We start from the raw sequence: 22,924 nt of genomic DNA on the forward strand, positions 1-22,924 counted from the left end.
TTGCATGTTGATGGTGGTTGCCCACTCCTTCCAATTGGTCTGGATCATTGCAGCAGGTTTGGCTGATGGAATCCTCATGGGCTGTTCAACCACAGCCACTAAACCCAGCCTACAGTGTTTAAAGACTGCAGTCAAGCTCTTAAATACTTGTCTAGATGTGCTGTGCAAGTACAGAAGACAATCTCAATGTATGTTAGCTCATTTCTGTTGATGGCTATAACAGATACTGCCTCCTCAGATCCAGACGCAACGTTCCACTGCAGAGGTAATTTGAGACGTGCTATATTTGGCTCATCTTTGTTCCCCGTCCAGCTTTACAGCTACCAGATGTCACCCTAATGAAACATCAAAGCCATGCGTGGCTGTACCTGAGTGCTCCCTGGATGGAAGCAGTGTCCAGTGAGTTGTAGGGCTCTGGCTCTGCGATGGGAAGGAATTCTGATGGTAGTGCATCGCAGCTTTCATCTTTCAGACATCCTAACTTCCATTACAAAAGCAAAGAGCTACTTAATGGCACTTTAAGATAAAGCTTCAAGATATATATTTTTTTCTAAATCATCATCAGCCCTTTTACTCTTTGCTCAGTAGTAAACTTGGGGGAATAGAGAGATGAAGAAGAAGCGGTCTTGATGAATAAAATCCAAAGTCACTTTTCCAAAATGAGAATGGAAGTACTTGGGAAGCTGCCGAGCATTTAAACGTTAGCAATGGATTTTGGGATTTGCAAGAGAAACTGCCTGGAGTGAAAAGCTTTCATCCGTGGCTGGGATGGAAACGGAAATAATCATTAATGCAAAGTTATTTCTGGGTGACTCGTGACAAAAGTAATCCAATCTGGATGCTGAATCTAGATCTATAAATATATTTATTATAATATAACAAGAACTTAACAGTAAACATAAACTATATACAATACCATTACAGATAACCCTGTTTTTAATATTATTCACAGAAATAGCCAGTTTTGTTCCAGTGTGAAAAATGAAGGAATAAGCTAAACTGGAAATGTTGAATGTGTTTAGGCCTTGCTGACGGGTAGCACCTCCTTTGGAGGCAGACGCACACCAACACTAAATTAGTCCTGCCCCAGGCAGTTAGAAACTTGTGCTCCAATCTTTAGGTTCACACTTGCACCCTGTTTCACATAAATACTTTAAATGACATACTCGTAGATAACTTTTCGTTGTGCTTATTTTTTTTTCTTTAAAGAATAAATAAAACAACTGCATAACAAAAGCTGGAACCTCACTGTCAAAATGAGAGACTTGAGTCGCCGTAGAGCTCGACTCAGCCGTCTTAAGCACTTTTTTCTTTAAATACTGCAAGATACAAATTTTTTTTTCTTTTATAAATGATTATTAATAAAATAAGACAATTAGCTTAACCATCTGCATCCATTTCCCCAAAGCTGCAGGCAGATCTCCCTTGGTATAAAAAGGCTAATGTATTTGGTATGAAATTCAACCAGGTATTGTCTGTAGGATCTTGCCCACACCCTGTCTGTAGAGGAGCTCTTGCTTGAATTACCAGCATGGTGTTTGGCATTGGGGTCTGCAAAGGCAAGAATGGGATCATTTTTCCCCTCTACTTGGGAAGAAGTTGGACAATCCTTAGCTTGAGGCTATGTTCTGTTAGTTAACCTTAAGAGCCTTTCCCCTGCCCCCTCTGTGTCGCCCAGACCATCTCCCATTTGATCCTTTTTATGTATAAATTTATAAAGAATTTCCACATCACAATGCTCTCTGGATAGACAATATTTTAATATATATAAAAATATAACCCCTGTGCTGTGCATATACTTACAACTCTACATAATAATCATTTAAAGTTTCTTATACTGGGCTTAAGTCTATGCATTTTTCTACCATGGGATTTCAACTTGTGTGTTTAAAATCTGTAAATAAGTATAAGGTAAGGTAAGATTTCCACACTTATAAGGAAACTTTTTCAAAAAGAATCTTCTCAGACTTTACATAAAGGGAGAGGATAGTGGCAGGTGTCCCAGAGTAAGGAATTTGGGTGGAGAGCCGAAATCGAATGCGTAGCCACAACCAGAGGCAATTCCTCCTCCGCTTGTTGGAAATGTGGAAATCCCACACTACGTTGGGTGGGTGTCAACGCGATCCTGATCTGTAGAACTGAGTGCAGTTCAATCTGGAGAACGCCTCTGGATTCCAAACCATTTTCATGTCGTGTTACCGGGCACCGTCACGTTTGCTCAGCAGCAGAACTGGGAGGAGGACACCGGGAGCCCCAGCTGTGTGAGTGCCCACACAAGCATCCCTGGGAGCAGAAATCCGCACAGCCCAACAGACCTCTTTTCACCATATTACACGGAACTGTGTTACCAATGGCTCTTCTCCCCAGCCCCTGCCTCGTCCCTCTCTTGGACTCTGCTCTAGAGAACTTCACGTTTCACCTGATGGAAGACTGACGTCAACGTAAGCCATTTGTCACACAAGATTTCTTTCAGTCCTTCGTATTGAAAAGCATGTATTTGTTAAAAACAAATGTAGGAATCAAAGTGGTAAGGACACTTTGACCTTTCAAATAGATTGATGCCTAAAGTGTAATAGTAAAACTAATCTGCACGGTTATTTTAAGAATCAAGCTTGAGCTCTAGAAGTAAAATGCAGATTATTTTTTTTTCTCCTCTCTTCCCCAGCTTAAAAAATATGTGAAATTCTATTGCACCTGGGTTGACCAAAAGCCGACGTCCAGAACAAGTGCCACTATAACATCTAGTGACACACTTGTATTCTTAAGTTACAATATCTTACATAGCACGGAGCTCTCTGCTCCTCGTTCACCAAAAGGTGAGGATGATTTTTCTACATTCAATGTAGACACTATTCAAGACTTTAGAGCAATATGTTCGCTGGCTGGCTTTGCTGCTTTTGTGATGAGTAGTAGAATCCTCTTTGCCTGCTTTCAACAGGTACAAGCAGTTCTCCGTCCAACTCCTCGCTCCGTCAGCCACTCTGAATGTACTTCTTGATAACTACGCAGCCGTGTCGAAAAACAGGGCATGGCATGTTTGGGAGAAGTGTCCAGGTGTTTGTTTTGGGATCGTAGGCTTCCATGTTGCCCAGGGCAGGTCCCTCGCTGCTAACGATCCCTCCGGTGGCGTATATCTTTCCATCAAGAACCACAGCACTGTTGTTTTTTAAAAGAAGAAAGTTTTAGTTAGTCATTGACCAAACAGTTATTTTTATGCTCTAACAGCCCCCCCAAGTATTTCTGAGCAAGGGGTAAACAGTGAATGCGCTTCTTATTTATATAAAGCTGCATCAGCATTTCTCTTCTCTCTCCTTTTCGTGTTCTTTCTGAGTGTCTGTACTTTGAACAACAGCAATTAGCTCTGTTGTAATAAGACGAGGGGAAAATCAATCTAAAAGAGGGAAGATTTAAGCTGCATATAAGAACTATTTTGTGCAATAAGGGTGGTGAGACCCTGGCACTGCTGCCTAGAAAAACTGCTGATGCCCCCATCCCTGGAGACGTTCAAGGCCAATTTGGATGGCCTGTAGTTGGCCTGAGCTGGTGGGGGGGCAACCAGCCCACAGCAGGGCTTGGGGCTGGGTGGGCTATAAGGTCCTTTCCAACCCAAGCTGTTCTGCTTCCCAAAAGGCCACTAAAATGTAGATCATAAACTGCCCCTGACTTTCAAAGCCCATGTCAAGGTAGAAGGAAAAGAGAGGCCTTGAAGTACGTACATACAGAAAGAGAGGAAGATGACAAATTCGTTGTGGCGAAGAAGGAGGCCTGGATCTAATAATTTGGAGGATAGTGAGCCCTTGAGTCTTGGTAAAAGTGCATTTATGTCTTTTGGCTGTTTTTGGAGCCGTGGGTGGAAGAAGAATGGAAAGTGACAAAGGCAAAAGCCAGAGTCCTTGAAGACCCTGGATGAACTGAGACTACAATAGCACTGAAAAAAAAGTTTCTGAAGAATGCAAAACTCTGATGTCCTTGTGAAGAAGCAGAGCTGTAGGTTAAAAATAAACCCGCAATGACAACAGTGAGGACTCAAATAAGCCTAGTCCCTGGATACCACCAGGAAATGGGAAATAATGAGAATCTTGTCAAAATAACTGTTAATCTGAAAGGAGGAGGAGGGTGAGAGAGGCTTGAAGCACTTGATTAGAGCCTATCCACAAATCAGCAGGGCCGGATGATACATAGCCCAGGGTCTTGAGGGAGTTTGCTAATGAACTTACTGAACCACTGGTAATTATTTTTGAAGCGTCAGGGAGAAATTGGGAAGAACAAGGACTTGACGAAAACAAGTGTCATCCTGAAAGATGGGTCTGGAGAATCCATTTTCAGAGGAGGCAGAGCCAGAGCTGGCAGGGCTGTACTGGGGCCTGGCGTCATTCTTGGCAAAAAGATACTAAATGGATGAATTCAGCAAGTCTGCTGGATTAAGCAGGGAAATCAAATGCATGCCTGAAAAACAAAACAAAGCAAAACAAACAAAGAAAAGCCATCCCTAAGATCTGGATGCGGAATTATAAATAAGGGGAAATGGTAAGAGAGAGTAACCCAGAGCCTGGGGCCAGTTTCATCAGTGCTGATGAACAGTGCCCATGAGGAGCCTGTGCTGAGCTGTAATTTACTGGTTCAGGCATGCCGATGTCTCACTGCCTAAGGAAGCTTTCTGCAGGAAGCCCTTGGTCTGGATGGGGATGGAGATGGGCAGAGGGAGCTTTGTGCTCAGAGGCCTTTCAAGTTTCTCCATCATCCCCTCCCCAAGCTCCCAGTGTCCCAGGTCATCCTCAGACTGAAGTCTACATTTGGGGTTACAGCAGGTGGGCAAACACTGCTCCTATCCTCCACCTGGGCCACAGCACTGCAATTAACAACCAGTGCCTGAGAACAGCAGTTGAACATTGCAGCCTCTCATAAAGGTACTGATGCTTTGTGGAAGAAATGGGTGCTGAACTCTACCCTCTGAAAGACTTGAAACAGAGATTAGAGTAACTTTGGCTCTTTCCAAACACAGTTCCCACAGATAAGACAGGCATGGCGTGAGCAATGCCTGGGAGCTCCTCCTGCTACCAAGGAATAAGCAGTTCTGGTATGCAGCCATTACTTATGTACACAGGGGATGTAGAGACATTCGGGCATCTCCAGGACTAAGGAAGGAGGCAGGTGCTTAAGATCAATTAGGAACTGAGTCCTAGACTGCTGCTACTTTGCAATATTAGGGCAATCACTGCTAATATCTGGGACTTTAGGGGACTGAAAACTCAAGTGGGCTTCACAACCCTAAGGAAAGTAAGTGGAAAGGAGAATGCTCATCGCTCACTCTTCATTACTGCGACAATATTTCTTTTCTCCCTTCCATCCCATCAGCTGTAAAAACATCATTACCAAGGCTGACGTACAAAGAAAGAAATAATTACAATAATTAGGATGCAACTTTATTGCTCGGTGCCATTAATCCTGAGAGATAAAATGATTATGGGTTGTCAGAACCTGGGCAGGAACGAAGCTCCGCGCCGCATAACCTTGCTGCGGAAGACGCAAACCCCTGGCAGCTCTGGAGCAGTGACCTCCCCAGATAAAGAGCAGCCAGACCTGCTCCTATCCAGCAGCGTGCCCCGGGTGAAGGTAATCGTCATCGGAATGGAGGTCGGTCCATCCGTGCCTTCCAGGAAAACAAGTTTCAGCATTTTGCAAATTATAACCCTGCTTTCTACTCCCCAGGTAATTAGTGCTGTAATGTCACCTAGCGTCCTGCACACAACTCACCCAAGGTACCAGGGTGACTGTGACTGCCCAAACCGTAAGGACAACAGAGGACCACACCATGACTGTCCCCTGACACGTCCAGCCCATCTGCTGACCTCCACAAAGCTGTGCAGAGCAATCTTGAGACCATTTCAATGAGACTGAGGTACCTGAAGGGCTGGTGAGCGGCTGTCACTGGTCTGGAGTGCTTGTGTAACCTCAACATCCTTTGTTTTTCTTCTCTACCTTCCCCGGTTTGAGCAAACAGACGGCCGTTCACCAACTTGATGGACCAAATGAATCAAGGCCTTTGTTTTTTAATCAGTGGATTGAAGCACGTGACCACCATCTTTGCTGCCTGCTCTACCATATAATGTCTCTGCAAACCCTCCCTGTACCACGCTTTGGTTCCAGCATGCAGCCTTGGCATCAGAGCCTGCGGCGGACTGAGCTGCCACGGTTTGGTGGCACTCTTTCCCCAGAGGGTGTTGTGGGCCCTCTGCTTATCACTGAAAAGTCTCCTGATGAGAGTTGCCCAGAGAAGCTGTAGATGCCCCACCCCTGGCGGTGCTCAAGGCCAGCATGGACCTGATCTGGTGGGGGGCAACCCTGCCACGATGAAGCTTTGAGGTCCCTTCCAACCCAAGCCACTCTGTGATTCCACATCAGTGCTTCTGCTCTGTGAGCTTGGCTGCCTGGGAGCTCCTGCTCCAACACTCCTCACGGTCTTGATGGGATCACAAGAGCGCCAAGAGCAAAGTTTGTTCATTTTGTTTGTTATTGTTATTTTAAAATTTCCTGCTTAGTCCGAAAGATCACATCAGCCTTATCAGGAACCGTTAGAAAAGAAAAGAAGAAAGAATCTCGTCTTGTAACGTTTGGGGTTCTGAAAGAGATTTGAAACGGCTGAATTAGCGTGTTGTTTTGATTCACCAAAACTTAATATGTTCTCAGGCTGCAAACAAAGCTTCTCTCCTGCCTCCCTTGTGCTCGTGTGCACACGGAGTCACTGGTTTATTTGAAACAGATGCGAAAACATTATTAAATATTATCAGTTTGATAGACAGAACTTCCTCGGAAGAAGGAAAAAGAAATAGTGTTTATTAGTGGATGGATTTCTTCCTTGCCCTCGGTCTTCAGAAGGGTTTAATGGAAGAGGGCAGCTCTTGCTTCACATGAACCTTTGTGAGATGGATCGTGGTGCTCAGGATGCTCATGGCTATTTGCAGCCAGTCGGCTGCTGGGCTGTTATGTGTGAGAAGCTCAAGCTCGGGCTGCCAGAGGTGTCAGCTTTGCAATGAGATGGATAAACGAGGGTCCAGATTAGTCATGGGCAATTAGAAGGCTATCATGCCACTTCTTGGAGCAGGATTATTAGTGTGGGTGTTTTGGCCAAACTCCAGTTAGACTCTCCTGTACTCTGTGTGCACCTTCCCCTGCTAATGATCCAAAACCATTGTCAGGCATTGTTACTTGTTGCTGAAAACCAGCAATGTTTTATTCCGAAGCCTGCTGCACATCAGTAATGGCTCGAGTACTCTGTATGCATCAGTTACGCCCTAATGCACACAGAAATCCTTCGTGTCGCCAACTGCTGCAGCCATCATTGCTATTAGCCCAGTGCTGCAGTTCCCATCAGCTGTCCCAGCCACACATTTCCTTCAGACATGCTGCAAGACGTAGGTTTTCCCTTCTGTCCCAGCTGCAAACACTGCGTGCTGTGAGAGCAGTGCACCTGTGGGCTCAGGATGTGCGTGGCCGTTAAGGAGCTCCATAATAGCATCGCTGGGGAAACGAGCTGTGTTCTGACCCAGCCAGAGCCCCAGGTCACCACTAACTTGGCAACGAGGAAACGAATCAGCCAGGGGAGTCTGCAGCCTGTGCCATACATCAGCAAGCCTGGTAGTTCAGCACAGGAGTCACCGTGCTTCAAGAACAAGGGCTTATTTAGAAAGGAGAGGGGAAAAAGAATAATGTATACATACATATCCAAAAATGAACCCTGTTCTTGTTGTACTTTTCAGCCCCAGTCTAAGTTTTATTAAAGATTTCCATTCAGCAGAACCTTCTAATAAATCATCCTGGTTAACAGAGGAGGAGGAGGAGGAAGAAAATGCTTTTCTGGTACCTACTGGGAATTGCTGGTACTAAATTAGCTGCTCTGGAATTATTGCTGGCACCACCACGCTGCCGCCGTTCCCCCGCGGAGGATCGCTGTAGCATGCTTCTGTGTGCACGCCGCCTGCATTCCAACAAGCAGGATATGGAATTTTTAATGATACGCCAGAATGCATTCTGTATTCTTTTTGCTTGTGGAAAAATAACCCCTTGAAGGGCACTGCAGGAAGGGAGAGCCCCAACCCGTGCAGGGATGCTGCCCAGCTCAGGCCTTGGCGTACCTTGCGAGTCGCCCCTTTGGCACATGGGCCGTGGCGTTTTAGCACGCCCTGCCCACTTGGCAGCATCCCTCAGTGGGCTGACTCTCTAGGTTGACACGAACTTGAGGTGTTTGAGAAATGAGGAGGCGTGGCACTGAGGGATACGGTTTAGTGAGCAGCACTGGTGGTAGGTGGATGGTTGGACAAGACGGTCTTAGCGGTCTTTTCCAACCTTAATGATTCTATGGCTGTTACTGACTTCCAGGCCAGGCTTAATCCGCACGTGGGTGCTCAGGCTGAGCACGAGCTGGAGACCTGAGCTGTTTATTTTTAGTTTTTCATTAAGAGTAATTTAGCTGGATATTAAAACAGTTCCAAATGGACCTCTATGTTTTCACATGTGCTACGCAGGGAATACCACGCACGTTTCTCTTCCCCGTTGTCTAAGCAATCTCACTTATCATGTAAAAGCAGTGCAGCTAAGAATAGAGGTGATGCGGTCAAGATTTTCCCAGCAAATTTGGTGGTGAGATTCCTGTTGAGAGGAGATCAATAGGATGCTGTTAATTTTTAAGTTGTTTATGTTGCTGCTTTTAAACCATGTTTTTGTGATCCCTGCTAATGAGCGGAACGAGGAATTTGTAGACTCAGAGACTGAGGTCTGGAGGGACCTCAGCATGCAGTCAGTCTCAGTTTGTGTATAAGGCCACAGACTTTTCCCCAGGCAGCCTCTCTGCTGGGAGCCCATCTTAATCTCGTACAAACACCGTGGTGGTGTGCTCGGCCCCGTGGCTCGCTGTCTGATTGCTGCTAGGGCAGTGCCTTGCTGCAAGGCTCAGGGGCATAATAGCACTCATTTGTGAGACCGAAAGCTCTTCCACTTGCTAACAGCGATTGAGTCACCTCTCAGCTTTTTCTCCTTAAAATTCATATAAAGATATATATATATAGATATATAAAGATATATCTATGTATATATAATGGCAGTCAAGTGGATGGGGCTAGGCTCTTTTTGGTGGTGCCCACTGACTGAGCAAGGGGCAATGGGCAGAGACTGCAACACAGGAAGTTCCATACGAACATGAGGAAGATCTTTTTTTACTGTGAAGGAGGCACAGCACTGGAACAGGCTGCCCAGAGAGGTGGCGGAGTCTCCTTCTCTGGAGCTATTCAAACCCATCTGGATGCTTTCCAGCTCAACCTACTGTAGGGACTAGATGATATTCAGAAGTCCCTTCCACCCCCTATGGTTTGCAATGCGGCACTGCTTCCTCTTCCCAGCTTGTTTTTATTCCTCTGTTACAGCTCATATGCTACATCCAGTATTGCAATGACTTTTATCCACAGCACTGCAGTGAGAGCTCACACTGTGCAGCTCCGAGCGGCCTGTTATGTCCTCCTCTGTGGCTTTCTAAAGGGAGCTTGGGCAGGTGCAGCTCCAATTGTGCTTCTTAAATGCATTGCTTTGCATTTACAACGCCTCTGCTAGCTTGAGACCGCCTAACTGGGACATGCAGATATTGCTCATTCTGTAATATTTTTAACCCCACCAAATGTTACACCACCTGCAACCTTACCAGGGGAGATTTTCTATTACCTGGATCGCTGGTAGAAATATTACCTAGCACTGAAGAAGATTCAGTGCTTGTTGCTGATGGCCTTTCTCAACGATATCTTCTCATTAGCAACTACATTTTGAGATCTGTCAGTGAAGCAGATTTAATCTCTCTAATGTGTGCCTTGTTAATTCCATGTAATACCAGCCAAATACCTGTGAGAAATCGCAGTATATTATAGCACCACAGTTGTCTTGAGCAGCCAGGCGTGTTTTATTAAAAAACAAAACAAAGGACCCAACTCCCGCCCCAAAACCAGAAGACAGAAGGTTTGCTTGACCAAGTCCTGTTTTCCAGGAAAACACATTGATTGCTGTTCATTTAGTTATTAGTATCTAGTTATCTGCTGAAGAAATCCCAAATTAACCATTCTGTTATTCTGCGAAGGACCAACATCAGGCTAAATGAGAGACCACTTGGCCTGCTGCTGGTGCTCTGCAAAATTAACTGCTGCACTAAAAATCTGCCTTTCACCTTTTTCAATACATGGGAAATGCTTTGGCAGTGCCCTGATCCACCTCAATCCCCCTGAACTCTAAGAGCTATTATGAATCAACAACGGTGCTTCAAACAGCTTCTCAGCTAGGTCTGTAAAGGGACCTGGGTGTATGGCGACCAGCTTCCCTGCTTTGAGTGCTTAATTTCTGACCTTTTCTCACTGTTGGTCCATTCACAGTGTGTGATGGGACCAAAGCTGCTTGCTTCTGTCCAAATGCAAGCACAAAACATCCATCTGATCCTTCAGTTTTACACTTCCTACTTCGTCAGTCTCATCTATGCAGGCAGCTCTGAAAGTGATGTCTCCTATTTCATTGTCAACCCACGACATCAGAGGCAGATGGTGGCAGTATGGCAGAAGAGGCTGAACCTTCCCACCAGTATTTTGTTACACTTTGCTGCTGTGTGACAGATGGCAGCAGAATGGTGTCTGACATGCAAGTGTGTATGAAGCAAAGGTGTGCCACTCAATGCCTCCACGTGGACAGAATTGCACCCACTTGCTGAGCACTTAAGGAGACCAAACTGTGAATGTAGCACAGAGATGTGGGTGGTGCATCTCAGCAGTGGAGACAGTGACATGAAAGGTAAGCCACATTCAGAACAGCCATGCACGGCTGTAACACCATGAAATGAAGAGTGTCCTAATCAGCTCATTCATGTAAATTGGCAGGTTATGATCAGGAAACTGGGTACCAAGCTGAATGTTGACTTCAGTGCATTGGAAATGATGGTGGCAACGTTGGAATATTGCAAAGACTGCACCAGGTGCGTCCCATGAATGCTCACACAGAAACAGAAAGAACACTGTATGCAAGTTTGCTAGGACCTACTGAACCAATATGAGGCCGAAGGTGACAGTTTCCTGGATCACATCATTGCCAAAAATGAGAAGTGGTGTCAACACTATGAGCTGGAGTCAAAACAGCACTCCTCCGAGTGTCAAATTCATCATCACAGAAAAGGTTCCTGCTCCCCTTGCAAGTAATGGTGCACTGTCTTCTGGGATATGAAAGGGGTGATCCTTCTGGATGTCCTGGAGCCCAGACAAACCATCAGCTCTGTCTGTTACACTGTGATGCTGTGTAAGAAGTTTTGAACTTCCAGGGTCAGACCAGAGCAGAAGACAACCTATGTAGCAACATGATAATGCCAGATCCTGTATCAGTTTGAGGACTGTGGAACAAACACACTGCCAGGCTGGGCTGGGCTGTCCTACCACACCCACCATATAGTCTGGATTTGGTGCTGATTTCTCTATGTTTGGGCTGATCAAGGACGGACTGTGTAGGCAACATTTTCTAGCAGCTGTGTAACACTGGGTCACCTCCACTGGTGCAGATTATTATGAGTGCATCACGCAGACTCTTGTTTGTTGCTCATGAAAATGCACAGCTAATAGTGGTGACTGTGTGGAAAAATAGTGTTTGGTAGCTGAGAGTTAAACAGTGTTACTGTGCTCATTGCATCTGCTATAGTTTCCATGTGGAAACAAATAGGAAGCATTACTTTTGGAGCAAGGTGTGCATTTGAACCTGCCTAGAACAACACGTTACAAGTGCTTCTCTTTTTCTCCTCTTGGCCCTCGGTACCCATTGGTTCCTGTTTTTAACCTGTACTTTGAGTATTTGTCACCACTAAGCTCCCACTGTCCCTGTTCCAATGCATACTGATTTATCTTGGTTTTTTGTCACAGCTCTCACTTCTCCTTTTGCACTTAATAATTTTAGAAATAATGCCTTTTTTTTAATTTTTATTTTGGCACTGAACTATTTCCATCTATGGTGACCATCCCACTGCAAATGCAGGTTTGCACCATGTTGACAACTGCTTTAGGCTTTGGACCAAAAAAAAAAAAGGATGTTTAAAAATGTTGAAGTTACTTTTTATTGACTGGTGCCACATTCTGCTTAAGTTCATTGGGAACACCATCGTGGTGCTGAAGCAGCAGTTAATGGGTCACTGGTTGACTCTCCTTGCTCAGCCATGAGGTTTGCTTTCTGCTGGGTGCAGAACAAAGCATCCCTTCATGTTAGAAACCTTTGGAAGTCGTCATGTGAGATGCAGAGTGAACGCTCCCTGGCTGAAATCACCTGCAGCTAAGCAGTTTCTCTTGTGGTGTGTTACAAACAGATGCTTAATTAACAGATATTTGTTCTGTTTTACAGAACAGAGATGTTCAAAGAGCAGTTCATCCCTCTCTTTGGTAAGACACGGGAATGGAACAAATGCACAAAGTTCCCTCACGTTACATTTTGCTGGCTAGGACTGTAATCCCAAAGTCTTTGTGACAATGGTTCTGAACTGGTGGGGATGATTATATTAACTGTATCACACCGTTATTTCTGGAGTTCATTTTTTGAAGAAAATGGAGACCAAAGCAGATTAAACCCACCAGGAGTTCTTCAGTTCTAGGACAGGTGTTAGAAAAGCCCCCGTGTTAAGGACTGGGGCTCAGCATCTGCCCCATGGCACTGTCCATGCCCACTGGACACAACCTCAACCCCTCCAGCCGCGGCTCTGCTCAACGCCTCGAGATGCTGCTGCCTGAGAGCTGCAAGCCTCTGCACCCTGAAACAGTAACGTAGTACTTTTGAAAAGGCCTTTAAGTCCTGCCAGTACCTGTGATGGGTGCCAAGTTTTATTTTCGTCCGCCAGTTTGGGAAGTTTGTTAAACCTGTGGCTGCGATCAGAGCAGTGAGCCCGGAAAGCAATCAGAGATACGTAATAAATAATAATTAGTATCAGCGTGTGGTGCTTATTCAGTATTTTTTTCCTTTCAAGTTGCTGTCGGCTAGTTAGCCAACAACTGATCCCACATGATGGCACTGTAATATAGTGTGTATTGATCATCCTCTGGTTACGCATGGCAAACTGAGCGAATCGAGGTGACTGTGCTCTGCTGGAGGAGCCCCAGGCACTGCCCTCCCTTGATCCATGGTGACTGAATACAAGGAGGTGCAAGAACCATAGCAGGGTGCTGGAAGAGCACTTTGGAAAAGTGCTGTGTCCCTAAACACGAGAAAGAGGAAAATCCCCAGACCGTACTCACCTTTCCCCTTTCCCCTTCACTATTAGGCAGTATTAGTTTATTTAGCAGCAGAAAATATTAAGGCACTGGTAATTCAATTTGAAGGGTTTTTCTCACCTGCAGAACTGCCTGGAGTGGTTCATGTTGGGACCTGCTTTAATATTGCCTTTCTCTGGGTCATAGATGGTGGTTGCTCGTGCATAAGCTCCTCCAAGAATAAAGATGAACCCATTGAGAGTGACTGCAGGAGCATATTTGTTATCTGTCAATGGAAAGCAACACTGAGATCAGTTTTAGGCTCAGGTTTGGAGTCTGTTTTTTATTTATACATTCCCCTTATTTATAGATAAGTCACGTTTCTCTAAACCTCCAAGGCTAGGGAAAGAAAAATGAGGAAATCTTTCCTGGTTTTGTTCTCCTCTCTCAAAGTTCTCAAAGGCACTTTTAAAGTTCATCAGTTCTTCATCCCCCAGTACACACCTCCCTCTAAACTGGTAAAGTACAATTATCCTCTTGCAAAGCCTAACGGAATCACTGTGAAAGCACCACTCTTACATATGAAATTAAGATGTCAAGTTGTTTCAGAATTGTGAATTGCTGCAAATTTTAACCCAGATGCTTCCTAAGCAGCTAAGTACAGAAGAATCCCACAGTGCAGAGTCCCACTTAATAATACTCAAGAGTTGAATCTCCTTTGTATTCTGCTTTTGCTCATGGGAAGGTCACCCACACAATCCAGAAGATTTTCTGAGACCCGACTCTTTCTCCTCTTCATCTGTCTCATAAATTCACCTGCATTTCTCTGTTCAGATGTGAGAAGTATCTCCAAGCAGTCCTGTACATTAGCAAAGAACTGAGTGAAGCTGAGATGTGAAATTAAGGAAGTGCCTCATCCTAAGCTCAATCAGTACTTCTGAGGATGCTCTAAAACTTTTGTGTTAGCGGAAGCATTATGAGAAAAAACTGGTAGAACTAAGCATCATTTATCAAATAAAATACTTCTAATTTAATTAGTTGACTTGTCCCGTATGCTGCTATCACGCCATATGCACGTTATTAACTATGAGCCAGTTGGGCTGAAATTTCTCATGATGGTGTCTGTCTTTATGCGATACAGCTTTTTTTTTCATCAACACTTCACTGAGACCAATCAGCAGCGTCTGGGAACAAAAGATGGCAGAGTACATTGCCTTATTTGAGTGAAAATATGTCTCACAATTAGTTCTCTAAAAATGGAGCCCTTCGGAGCAGGCATTTCCTGGATGGTTGTCCTAATGTTAGAGGACATTACTGTACAAATTGTCTGTAAGGAGCTATCTGTTAAAGTGTCTCCAAAATCTGCAGGTAGGTGTATGCTCACAAAAGGGTGATTCTCTTGCATCACCAGTGGGGAATCAGCCTGACCGCTGTCAAGGGTGTGGCATCCAGGACAACACAATGGAGAGGAGGGCCTCATCCTCACAGTGCTTTTACTTCACTGATAACAGCCTCCGTGCAGTGTCCAAGAGCTCTGAGTGCTCCCCCCAGGTCTGGGATCCTCTGACTGCTCCCTTTTGCAAACAGCAAAAAGGGTGGGCTCAAACCAGCCCTGGTGGCTTCACTTTTGGTATTTTCTTACCTCTAGCCTGACTGGCTTTGTAACCCTGAGGTTCTTTTATAACCATCTGATTCCATTAAATATTTAACAAGAGATTGAATTTGACAGGAGTTAAGCAAAAACTGCTGGACGTGTTTGGCAGAGTGGTAATTTCCTTAACTGGTGTGAGAATTTACTAAACTAGAAAGATAATAATGGTTTTGTGGTGCCTGCTTCTGTTCCAGTTTGGCTGTGGTGTGATCTGGCTTGGGCTGGGGGGAGGTGTGGGGCTGAAGCACCAGGCAACACAGACAAAACACGTTATGGAGTAACTTGGGCTCCTATTACTCTCAGTATCTACAGGCATATGTCAAAAAACACAGATGCATTAGGAAAATGTCACTGATCCTTGGGAACAGATGGGAAGAAACTAATTCATCCAGAAAATAGAACAAGGAGTATTCAGTTTCTTCTCGGTGCCACTAAGCCACTATAATTCATCAGAAAGACTTATCTGTCCTAACAACCCGTCTTGCATCTCTTTCCAAATCAGACTTGCATATGTGACATTTTTTCCAGCTAAGGCACTCATCAGAAATTCTCCATATTTAATTATCACTTTTTCTACCCCCCTTCCACTGGCGCTGCGTTGCAGGAGAATCAAACTATCGCATTAAAAAAAAAAAAGGAGCTCAGCACTCAACTCCCAAATCTCACAGGGAGATTATTTGGGGCTCCCTCAAGGCAGAAACAGCAGCTTCTCAGGAGACTGAATCACTGACTTCACGTTCCTTTTTGTTGAAGTAAAAGAGGGAAACCCCTTGGTTATTTTTATAGTGACATTTTTTTTCTTTTCAAATAAGCAGACTGATGTGCTTTTTCTTTCTTCTTTACAGAGGCAATCGTGCTTGATTCTCATCAATTTTTCAAGACATCGTCTATCTGTTGTCTTTTTAGTACTTTTGGCTTTAGCTACAGTTTCATAAATCGGTATAAAGCCTGGGACTGAGACAAGGGGATGTCTCTGCTGCTTCTTTCAGGAAGGGAAAAATTCACGGTGAACAGCGTCCTGATCCTGATGCAGATATGGCAGAAAGACACAAGGGACACTCTCCAGCACTAGAGAGAAAGCAGTGTATTTTACTTTTCTTTTGTTACCACGGAGGCCACAAGTTTTCACAGATATGAGGAGCTTGGAATCTGCCAACTAAGTGCAGATACTCGCCTTCAATCTGCAACCTTACTTCACCTCACCACCCTTTCCTTGCTGTCCTTTCCAGGGCTTGATAACCTTGTGCAAGCACCCAGAAGACCCCAGCTGTGGTCACTGCTGGTCTGTAACATCACAATAGTGCAAGGTGTTGGGGGGCACTAATTTAGCAAAAGCATGTTTTTGGTCAACGCCCTTGGGTGTCACAGCTCCTCTGGGCCAGAGAATTGGGAACATGAGAACTGAGGCTAGGGAAACACAACCTCCTTTCCTCTCCAAAATTCAAATGCTGGGGCTGTCAGACACAGCAATCTACTTCAGGCTGGAAAATCTTAAATGAGATTTGTCCAAGACAGCAAGCATTCTTGAAATTAAGAGGCCCAGTAAATGTAAAGGAAATAAACAGATGAAATATACTCTACTCTCCAAGTGGATAATATCATGACACCATTCTCTTTTGCTGCTGCTGTAAGAAAATTGGTAAGTATTTCTATTCTTCTAGGGACAGGTCATTGCAGGAATGGGTATGCATTCAAAGACAATCACAGAATGTCCTGAGTTGAAAAGGACCTCAAGGTGTATCTGGTTTCAACTCCCTCCCATAGGCAGGGTTGTCAACCACTAGAGCAGGCTGCCCAGAGCCACATCCAGCCTTGCCTTGAGTGTCTCCAGGGATGGGGCTCCACAACCTCTTTGGGCAGCCTGTTCCAGTGTGTCACCACCCTCTGAGTGAAAAACCTCCTAACATCTAATCTACATCTCCAGTCTTAGTTTAAAACCATCCCTCCTTGTTTTATCACTATCAACCTGTGCAAACAGTCATTCCCCCTCCAGTTTATATGCTCCTTTCAAGGACTGAAAGGCCACGATGAGGTCTCTCCGGAGCCTTCTCTTCTCCAAGCTAAACAAGCCTGGTTTCCTCAACCTTTCCTCACAGGAGAGATGCTTCAGCCCTCTGATCATTTTAGTGTCCAGTTTCTCATCCACCAGGACGAGGATCCTTTCTCTGTAGGTGTACTTCGCACGGGCTTTATAATTTAACCTACCAGTGTGTGCTCAATCAGTAACAACAGCATGCAAGTCTGTGATGCGTTTTGTAGCTCTTGGATCTCTGGGTACTTTATATGGTCAATTACCATAGTTCTGCTTTCCCCTCCATGACTGCTTAAAGATCTTCCATTGCCTTCCAGTAAAGCACACCTCCAGAGATAGAAGTGGCATGAAAATGAATGGCAGCAGCACTCCATCCGGAAGCAGGTTATTAAACCAAACCAGCCAACATTTTTAGCAGGAGGAAGAAGTGCCACCAGTCCTGACACGGCTCCAACCAGAGGTGTCTCTGCAGGCATGAGCAGCTGTAGGAGATTGACTCACATGGTGAAGCACACTGGAGAGAGGAGACTCGTTAACTAAATCTGCTTTTAATAGTAAGCATTTCTTCCTGCCCCTGAATGCTATGCAGCCAAGCTCAAGAATGGCATAGTCATGGATAAGACTGAGTGCCTCAGCAGCCACGAGCTTAGGAGGCTGAGCTGCAGATACTGCAATTAACAGCAAGGTCTCTCATGTTGTCGGCCTTTCTGGCACGGGGCTGTCACTGTGGGGGAGGGATCCCTGCCCTGATGGGCAAGTGTGCTCCAGGAGAGGGCCTGGTGTGCCTAGCTCTGGTAGGGAACATGGGAATGATAATGTATTTTAACCAAACCAAGGCATCCAACAGCGCAGTGGAAATGTGCAGACTCTGCTAACACTGCTTTCCATTTATTTCTTGCATTCCCAGCTCTATGATTTCTGTTGAAAATCGAATAGTATGCTGAACAACTAGATACTTGGATTAAAAACCAGAAATGGTCATAGATCTTTGACCTCTGTGTTCCTATAGTTTTCAGCAGGCTTTAAAATTTAGTAGTGTTGATGAATAAACACTATTTAAAAAAAACAACAACACAAAAGAACAACATTCAGAAGCACTAATCAAAACTTGTAATTACACTGGTACAGATACAGACTGCTCAGAGTATCAAAAAAGGTGTATTTTAGTGCCCTGATATGAAGACACAGCACGAACTAAGACACAGTGACAAGATAATTAGGCTTACTTACAATCACTAGCTTCAGCATGCCTACAGCTGTCTTCTTAAATAGGACCAAAGTTAGGAAGCTGGGCCAGAAATGTATTTTTAGCAGAGTCATATAGGACAGCTGAGTGAAGAAAGGCAGGCAATACAAGGATGTAGCCTGGGTTCACTTACTGCTGTGGGACTTTGGCTCAATAGCAACAAACTTCTTGCAGCCCCAAATGCAAGAAGAGGGTATGCAAGGTGGTTTACCAGAAATGTGCAGTGGGAAAGGCCTGGGATGCTCCCCTATCCGAGCAACATTGAGCTCTGGGTTGTTTCTGAAGGAACATCCTCTGGCTCCAAAGATGAGTAGAACAAAGTGGGGCAAAGAATGCAGAGCTGAGAAAGCCTCCTCTCCAAACACAGATATGTGTAGCCAATGCCTGTTTCTATTTACAGCATTCGTGTGCAATGTTTGGTGTGCCCAATCTCATGCCTACTGCTCACAGGTGTCCCCACACGTCACAGCAAGTAAAGGCTAAAAACAGATGCAAACTGGGGCTGAATTCAATGCTTATTCATAGCAGAAAGGCAGGAAGAAGAGAGCAGAGGTTAAGTAGATGAGCTACTGGTCCCCACTCCATACCTCTGAACAGACAGGATTTCAGTATCCAGACAACTTCACCTCTATTAACACTATTCTAATGTTGTGTATATTATATATATATATATATATATATACATATATAATCCTATTATCCCTTTCCCTTGCCATGGTTGATGCCAGTGCTGCCTTGGGCGTTGGGTTCAATCATGTGCCATGCTGCATTCAACTCACTGACATTTGCAGAATGCCACAGTGACTTGAGCAGGTAACACTGGTCTAAAAATCTCCAGAGGAGACCTCAGGTACTTTCAGCACCTGCATCTACTGTTGCATATTTGAGCATGCTTGAGGTGTTTTTAAATAACCTGTTAAACCATTTGAAGTCAAACAGGTTTCACTGATCTCTGGAGTGATCTTAAACCACACAAGTCTGTGTCAGATGTCTCTGGTTACTTAGCCCAGGGGGACACCTTAAGAATTCACAAACGCACAAAGAGGCTTTGAGGCCATCAAAGGCACACCAGCAAGCGTCCCATCACAGTTCACCTCATCTCCATTTTGCAAAAAGTACTCCAAGCCTCCTACTCCCTCTTTCTTTTAAGTAAAGGTTGCCTGCACTGCACGTGGAGTGTCGTTCAGCTCTTTGGGGATACTCTGCAAGCACAGGTGATGCTCTGCTTCTTGTAGAGCTGGAGAAATGAAAACGTATTCTGATATTCCCAGAGCATTCTTAGAAAAGATCAGGAATCGCATCAGTTCGCTTTTTCAGATATTCTCCACTGGGTCCCCACTACCCCCACGTTTTACTTTATCTGCAAATAATCTGGCATTATGCATTTCCCAACACAGACACACAGCAGCTCCTCATTTCATCACGCATTTTGCGCCTTCAACTTAACGAATTAACTTTATTTACACCAAGAAAACAGAAGCACTGTCTTCTAACTTCGCTTTTGTGTATTTTTGTTAGGAAATGATAGCATGCATCCTCTACAACAACTGGTGACATCCAACCTCTGGATGGTTTCGATGATTTTTCCAAGCACGCATGGTGTTGATGCCTGCTAGACAGTATAATGAGTCCAGGGAATGATTGCTTCGCTCCCGTGGCTGGCACTTGTACTATCTAGGTAAGGGAAAGGAACGTTTCTTTGCATAATGCATTCATTTTTGCAGTACGCCCTGAGTACTGGAAAACCTCATACTGTCAGTCAGTGGATTAAATGAACAGTGGCAGCTGTAGCTTTGTGATGGAAAAAGCCAGGAAATAGGTTTGTTTGCACTGCTGTATTACATAAACATGACTTTTGCCGGTTAACGCCCTCCTGCTGGGCGCTTCATGCTGCATCATATGCATGTCATGTTATGTTAGGCTGGACACAAACAGCAGCAAGGGAGTTGGAAAGCAGCACTGCTGTCTTCACGGGGGAGGCTCCAGCTGTGGCCACAGCAGTGCCTCACGATTTCTTTTACTAGGAAACCCTGAGAATAGAGTCATAGTAATTTTAACGAGATGCTATAAAAAGAGCAGCTTGTTTTAGCTTTCGGAATGTGCTTAGGCCACACCTGAATGCCTTATAACTGTATTCCTGTAATCTATTACCTCCTACTCGTGCTTGGTCTACCATCCCGAACACTGAGACCATGACTTGTCATTGTCAGGATGACAGACCAAGAGAGAATGGCTTCAAGTTGTGTCAGGGGAGGTTTGGGTTGGATATCAGGAAGAATTTCTTCTCAGAAAGATCATCGGGCGTTGGCACAGGCTGCCCAGGGAGGTGGTGGAGTCACCATCCCTGGAGGTGTTTAAGGAATGGGTAGAATTATGGACATGGCTTAGAGGGCAATACTGATGTTAAGCTGATGGTTGGACTTGATGATCTTAGAGGTAATTTCCAACCTTAATCATTCTACGACCTTTCAGCATGACTAAGAGATTTGAAGCACAAAAGGAAGCCACCTCAAACCAGCTTCTCTACGTTCAGCTTCTCAATGACTGCATTAGTGCTGCTTCTTTGGGTGTTTGAGCATATCCAGATGGAAAGCTGCCCACAGCCATCCATCCAGTCCAGAGCACGTGCTCCTGGTGGCTGTTACCTGCAGGAATGTCCTTGCGAGGCTGAATGCTAGACCTTGCTTCCAAAAGCAGCTTCAGCTCTCAGGGTGCAAGTTGGCACAGAAAGCAAATCAACTGCAGTCTTCCAAGGGCTACCATCATTTTGGAAATTTGCACACCTGAAGTTGGCTGGTATAGGGGAAAATCTGACCTCTCATCTTGCCCTTTTTCTGTAAATTAGAGCATCTTCCTCTATCCTGTAAGATGTTCAGAGAGCTCTAGGGCATCACATACTAATAAACGGTTTTAATAATCCATGTGTCTTGGAGAATTCAGACTCTGCAGCCTGTATGCTTTTTGACATCGCCGCTAAATCCCAGTCAAGAATGACCAGCTCTTGCTACAGGACAGGAAACATTTTAACAAAAAAAATGAGAATAATCCAGTAGTTGAGAAGTGTTTTTTAAAGCACGGAGCAGCACACGATACTAGGATAAAGTTTCACTGCACTTCACAGTTTTTTGGATCTAAAATTACTAGTTGTCCATACCTAATAACTGCTTTCCTTTCTCCTCTACTTTGAACTCATCACTTCTAGCTGATAACTAGCTGTATTAATGAGTGACAATTGCCTTCACTGAAGATCCAGATAATTGCCTCTCTGGTATAAAATACATGCATTCCTGCCAATCTGCTACAAACATATCCCCCTCCCCACGACCAATTTGCTTCCTGCAAAGGCATTAAAATACCTGAAGCACAGAGATTTCTGTCATAATAGGGGTTTACTCTGACAACACGATTCCCTTACCGATCATTGGAGACTCTATAAAACTCCATGAATTAGTCTGAGGGATGTAGGACTGCAAGACCCCCGCAGCTCGACCGGCTTCGTTCACCCCACCGAAGACATAGATCTTCCCACCACAGACAGTAGCAGCAGCTGAGTGCACAGCTTTGGGCAGAGGAGCAATGGTCTCCCACTGGTTGGTGATGGTATCGTACCTACAAGAACAACATCAGAGTGAGCTGAGATGATGCAGCGTCAGTTGAAGGCAGGAGAGACAGGCAGAGAAAGCAGGCTGGAATATATGAGAAAGGCAGCTTGACAAGCTGAAGGAAAGCAGAGGTGGAAATGTATTTTTTAACATCATACACATTCAACGTCTTGGTAAAAAGTGTAATTAATGCCTTTTCTGAGCTTTTAAAACATTGATAAAAGCACAGAGAAAGCTAGTTCTATTTTCTGTTCACGCCTCTCGAATCTCATTTTAGTCCAAGCTAAAGAGACTCAGGACATCTTTGTTAAGATGTCTTCCACTAATTAATTTCTATTAATGACTGTACAATGAGATTATTCTTGCAAATCGGTGCAGTGATATCCAATAGCAACCGCAGGCAGGCAACTGGTAATATACTTCAGTTGTTCAGCTCGTGGAACAGACCTCACCTGCACTATAATGCGACACGATAGCTCTTTTTACTCAGTTAACTGATCAGTGGGGCACATTTTGTGCCAGAGTGAGTTGCCTCCATTTAATTTCCACTGTGCAAACCACGTGCTTCATTGCAGGATGCCACTGATCTTAATGCTAGGATAAGATTTTACCAGTGCATCCATATTTGACATGAAGCAAACAGAAAGAGTACGTATAAAAGTGCTAAATTAGTTTTAAGGTCATCGTTATCTGATTTAATTAAGCCATTGACCATAAGGGATACGCAGTTAATAATCCATGGATAAAGAGTCATTTTAGACAATGTCACAAGTACAGACATCAATTTTTTTTCTTTTTTTTAAAGATAATGTGGCAGGGATCCAAATAGCTGCTCTAAAATGAGTCTTGGAGACAGTGGAAAATAATGTGGTTCTTAGGCTTCAATATTTCCATGTAATGGCACTTTCAGTCAACTAAGACTTTTCTGAGTAGCAATTACTCAAAACTGTATACTGCAAAAACAGAAGCCCTCATCACCCATTTAGAGCTTTTGTTCTTAGTATTAGTAAAATTCAATATGCAAACATTAAATGAATCCACGGCCATGAATCCACGTCTAGAAAATGACTTAGTGACAGGGGAATTCTCCCTTTGTAACATGTCCCTCAAATCCTCACTGTCCAAAGTTGGGGAAAATATGAGTGGCAAAAGGGATAGAGC

The 22,924-nt window shown here is 44.5% G+C and overlaps 1 protein-coding gene across 1 annotated transcript in view; it reads right to left on the minus strand.

The window, feature by feature from the left end:
• Nucleotides 1-924: 924 nt before the first annotated feature.
• KLHL29 (kelch like family member 29) overlaps nt 925-22,924 on the minus strand; it is a 393,606-nt gene continuing 371,606 nt past the window's right edge. The window contains exons 12-14 of the mRNA XM_065730651.1: nt 21,577-21,770; nt 13,374-13,518; nt 925-3,156 (exon numbers count right to left, since the gene is read on the minus strand). Of these exons, the coding sequence (XP_065586723.1) occupies nt 2,973-3,156; nt 13,374-13,518; nt 21,577-21,770 (523 nt within the window). The 3' untranslated portion in view covers nt 925-2,972. The remainder of the gene's footprint in view (nt 3,157-13,373; nt 13,519-21,576; nt 21,771-22,924) is intronic.

This window comes from Cyrtonyx montezumae, unplaced genomic scaffold (assembly GCF_038088225.1).
Source record: "Cyrtonyx montezumae isolate F1298 unplaced genomic scaffold, pur_monq_1.0 scaffold_13, whole genome shotgun sequence".
Taxonomy (NCBI): domain Eukaryota; kingdom Metazoa; phylum Chordata; class Aves; order Galliformes; family Odontophoridae; genus Cyrtonyx; species Cyrtonyx montezumae.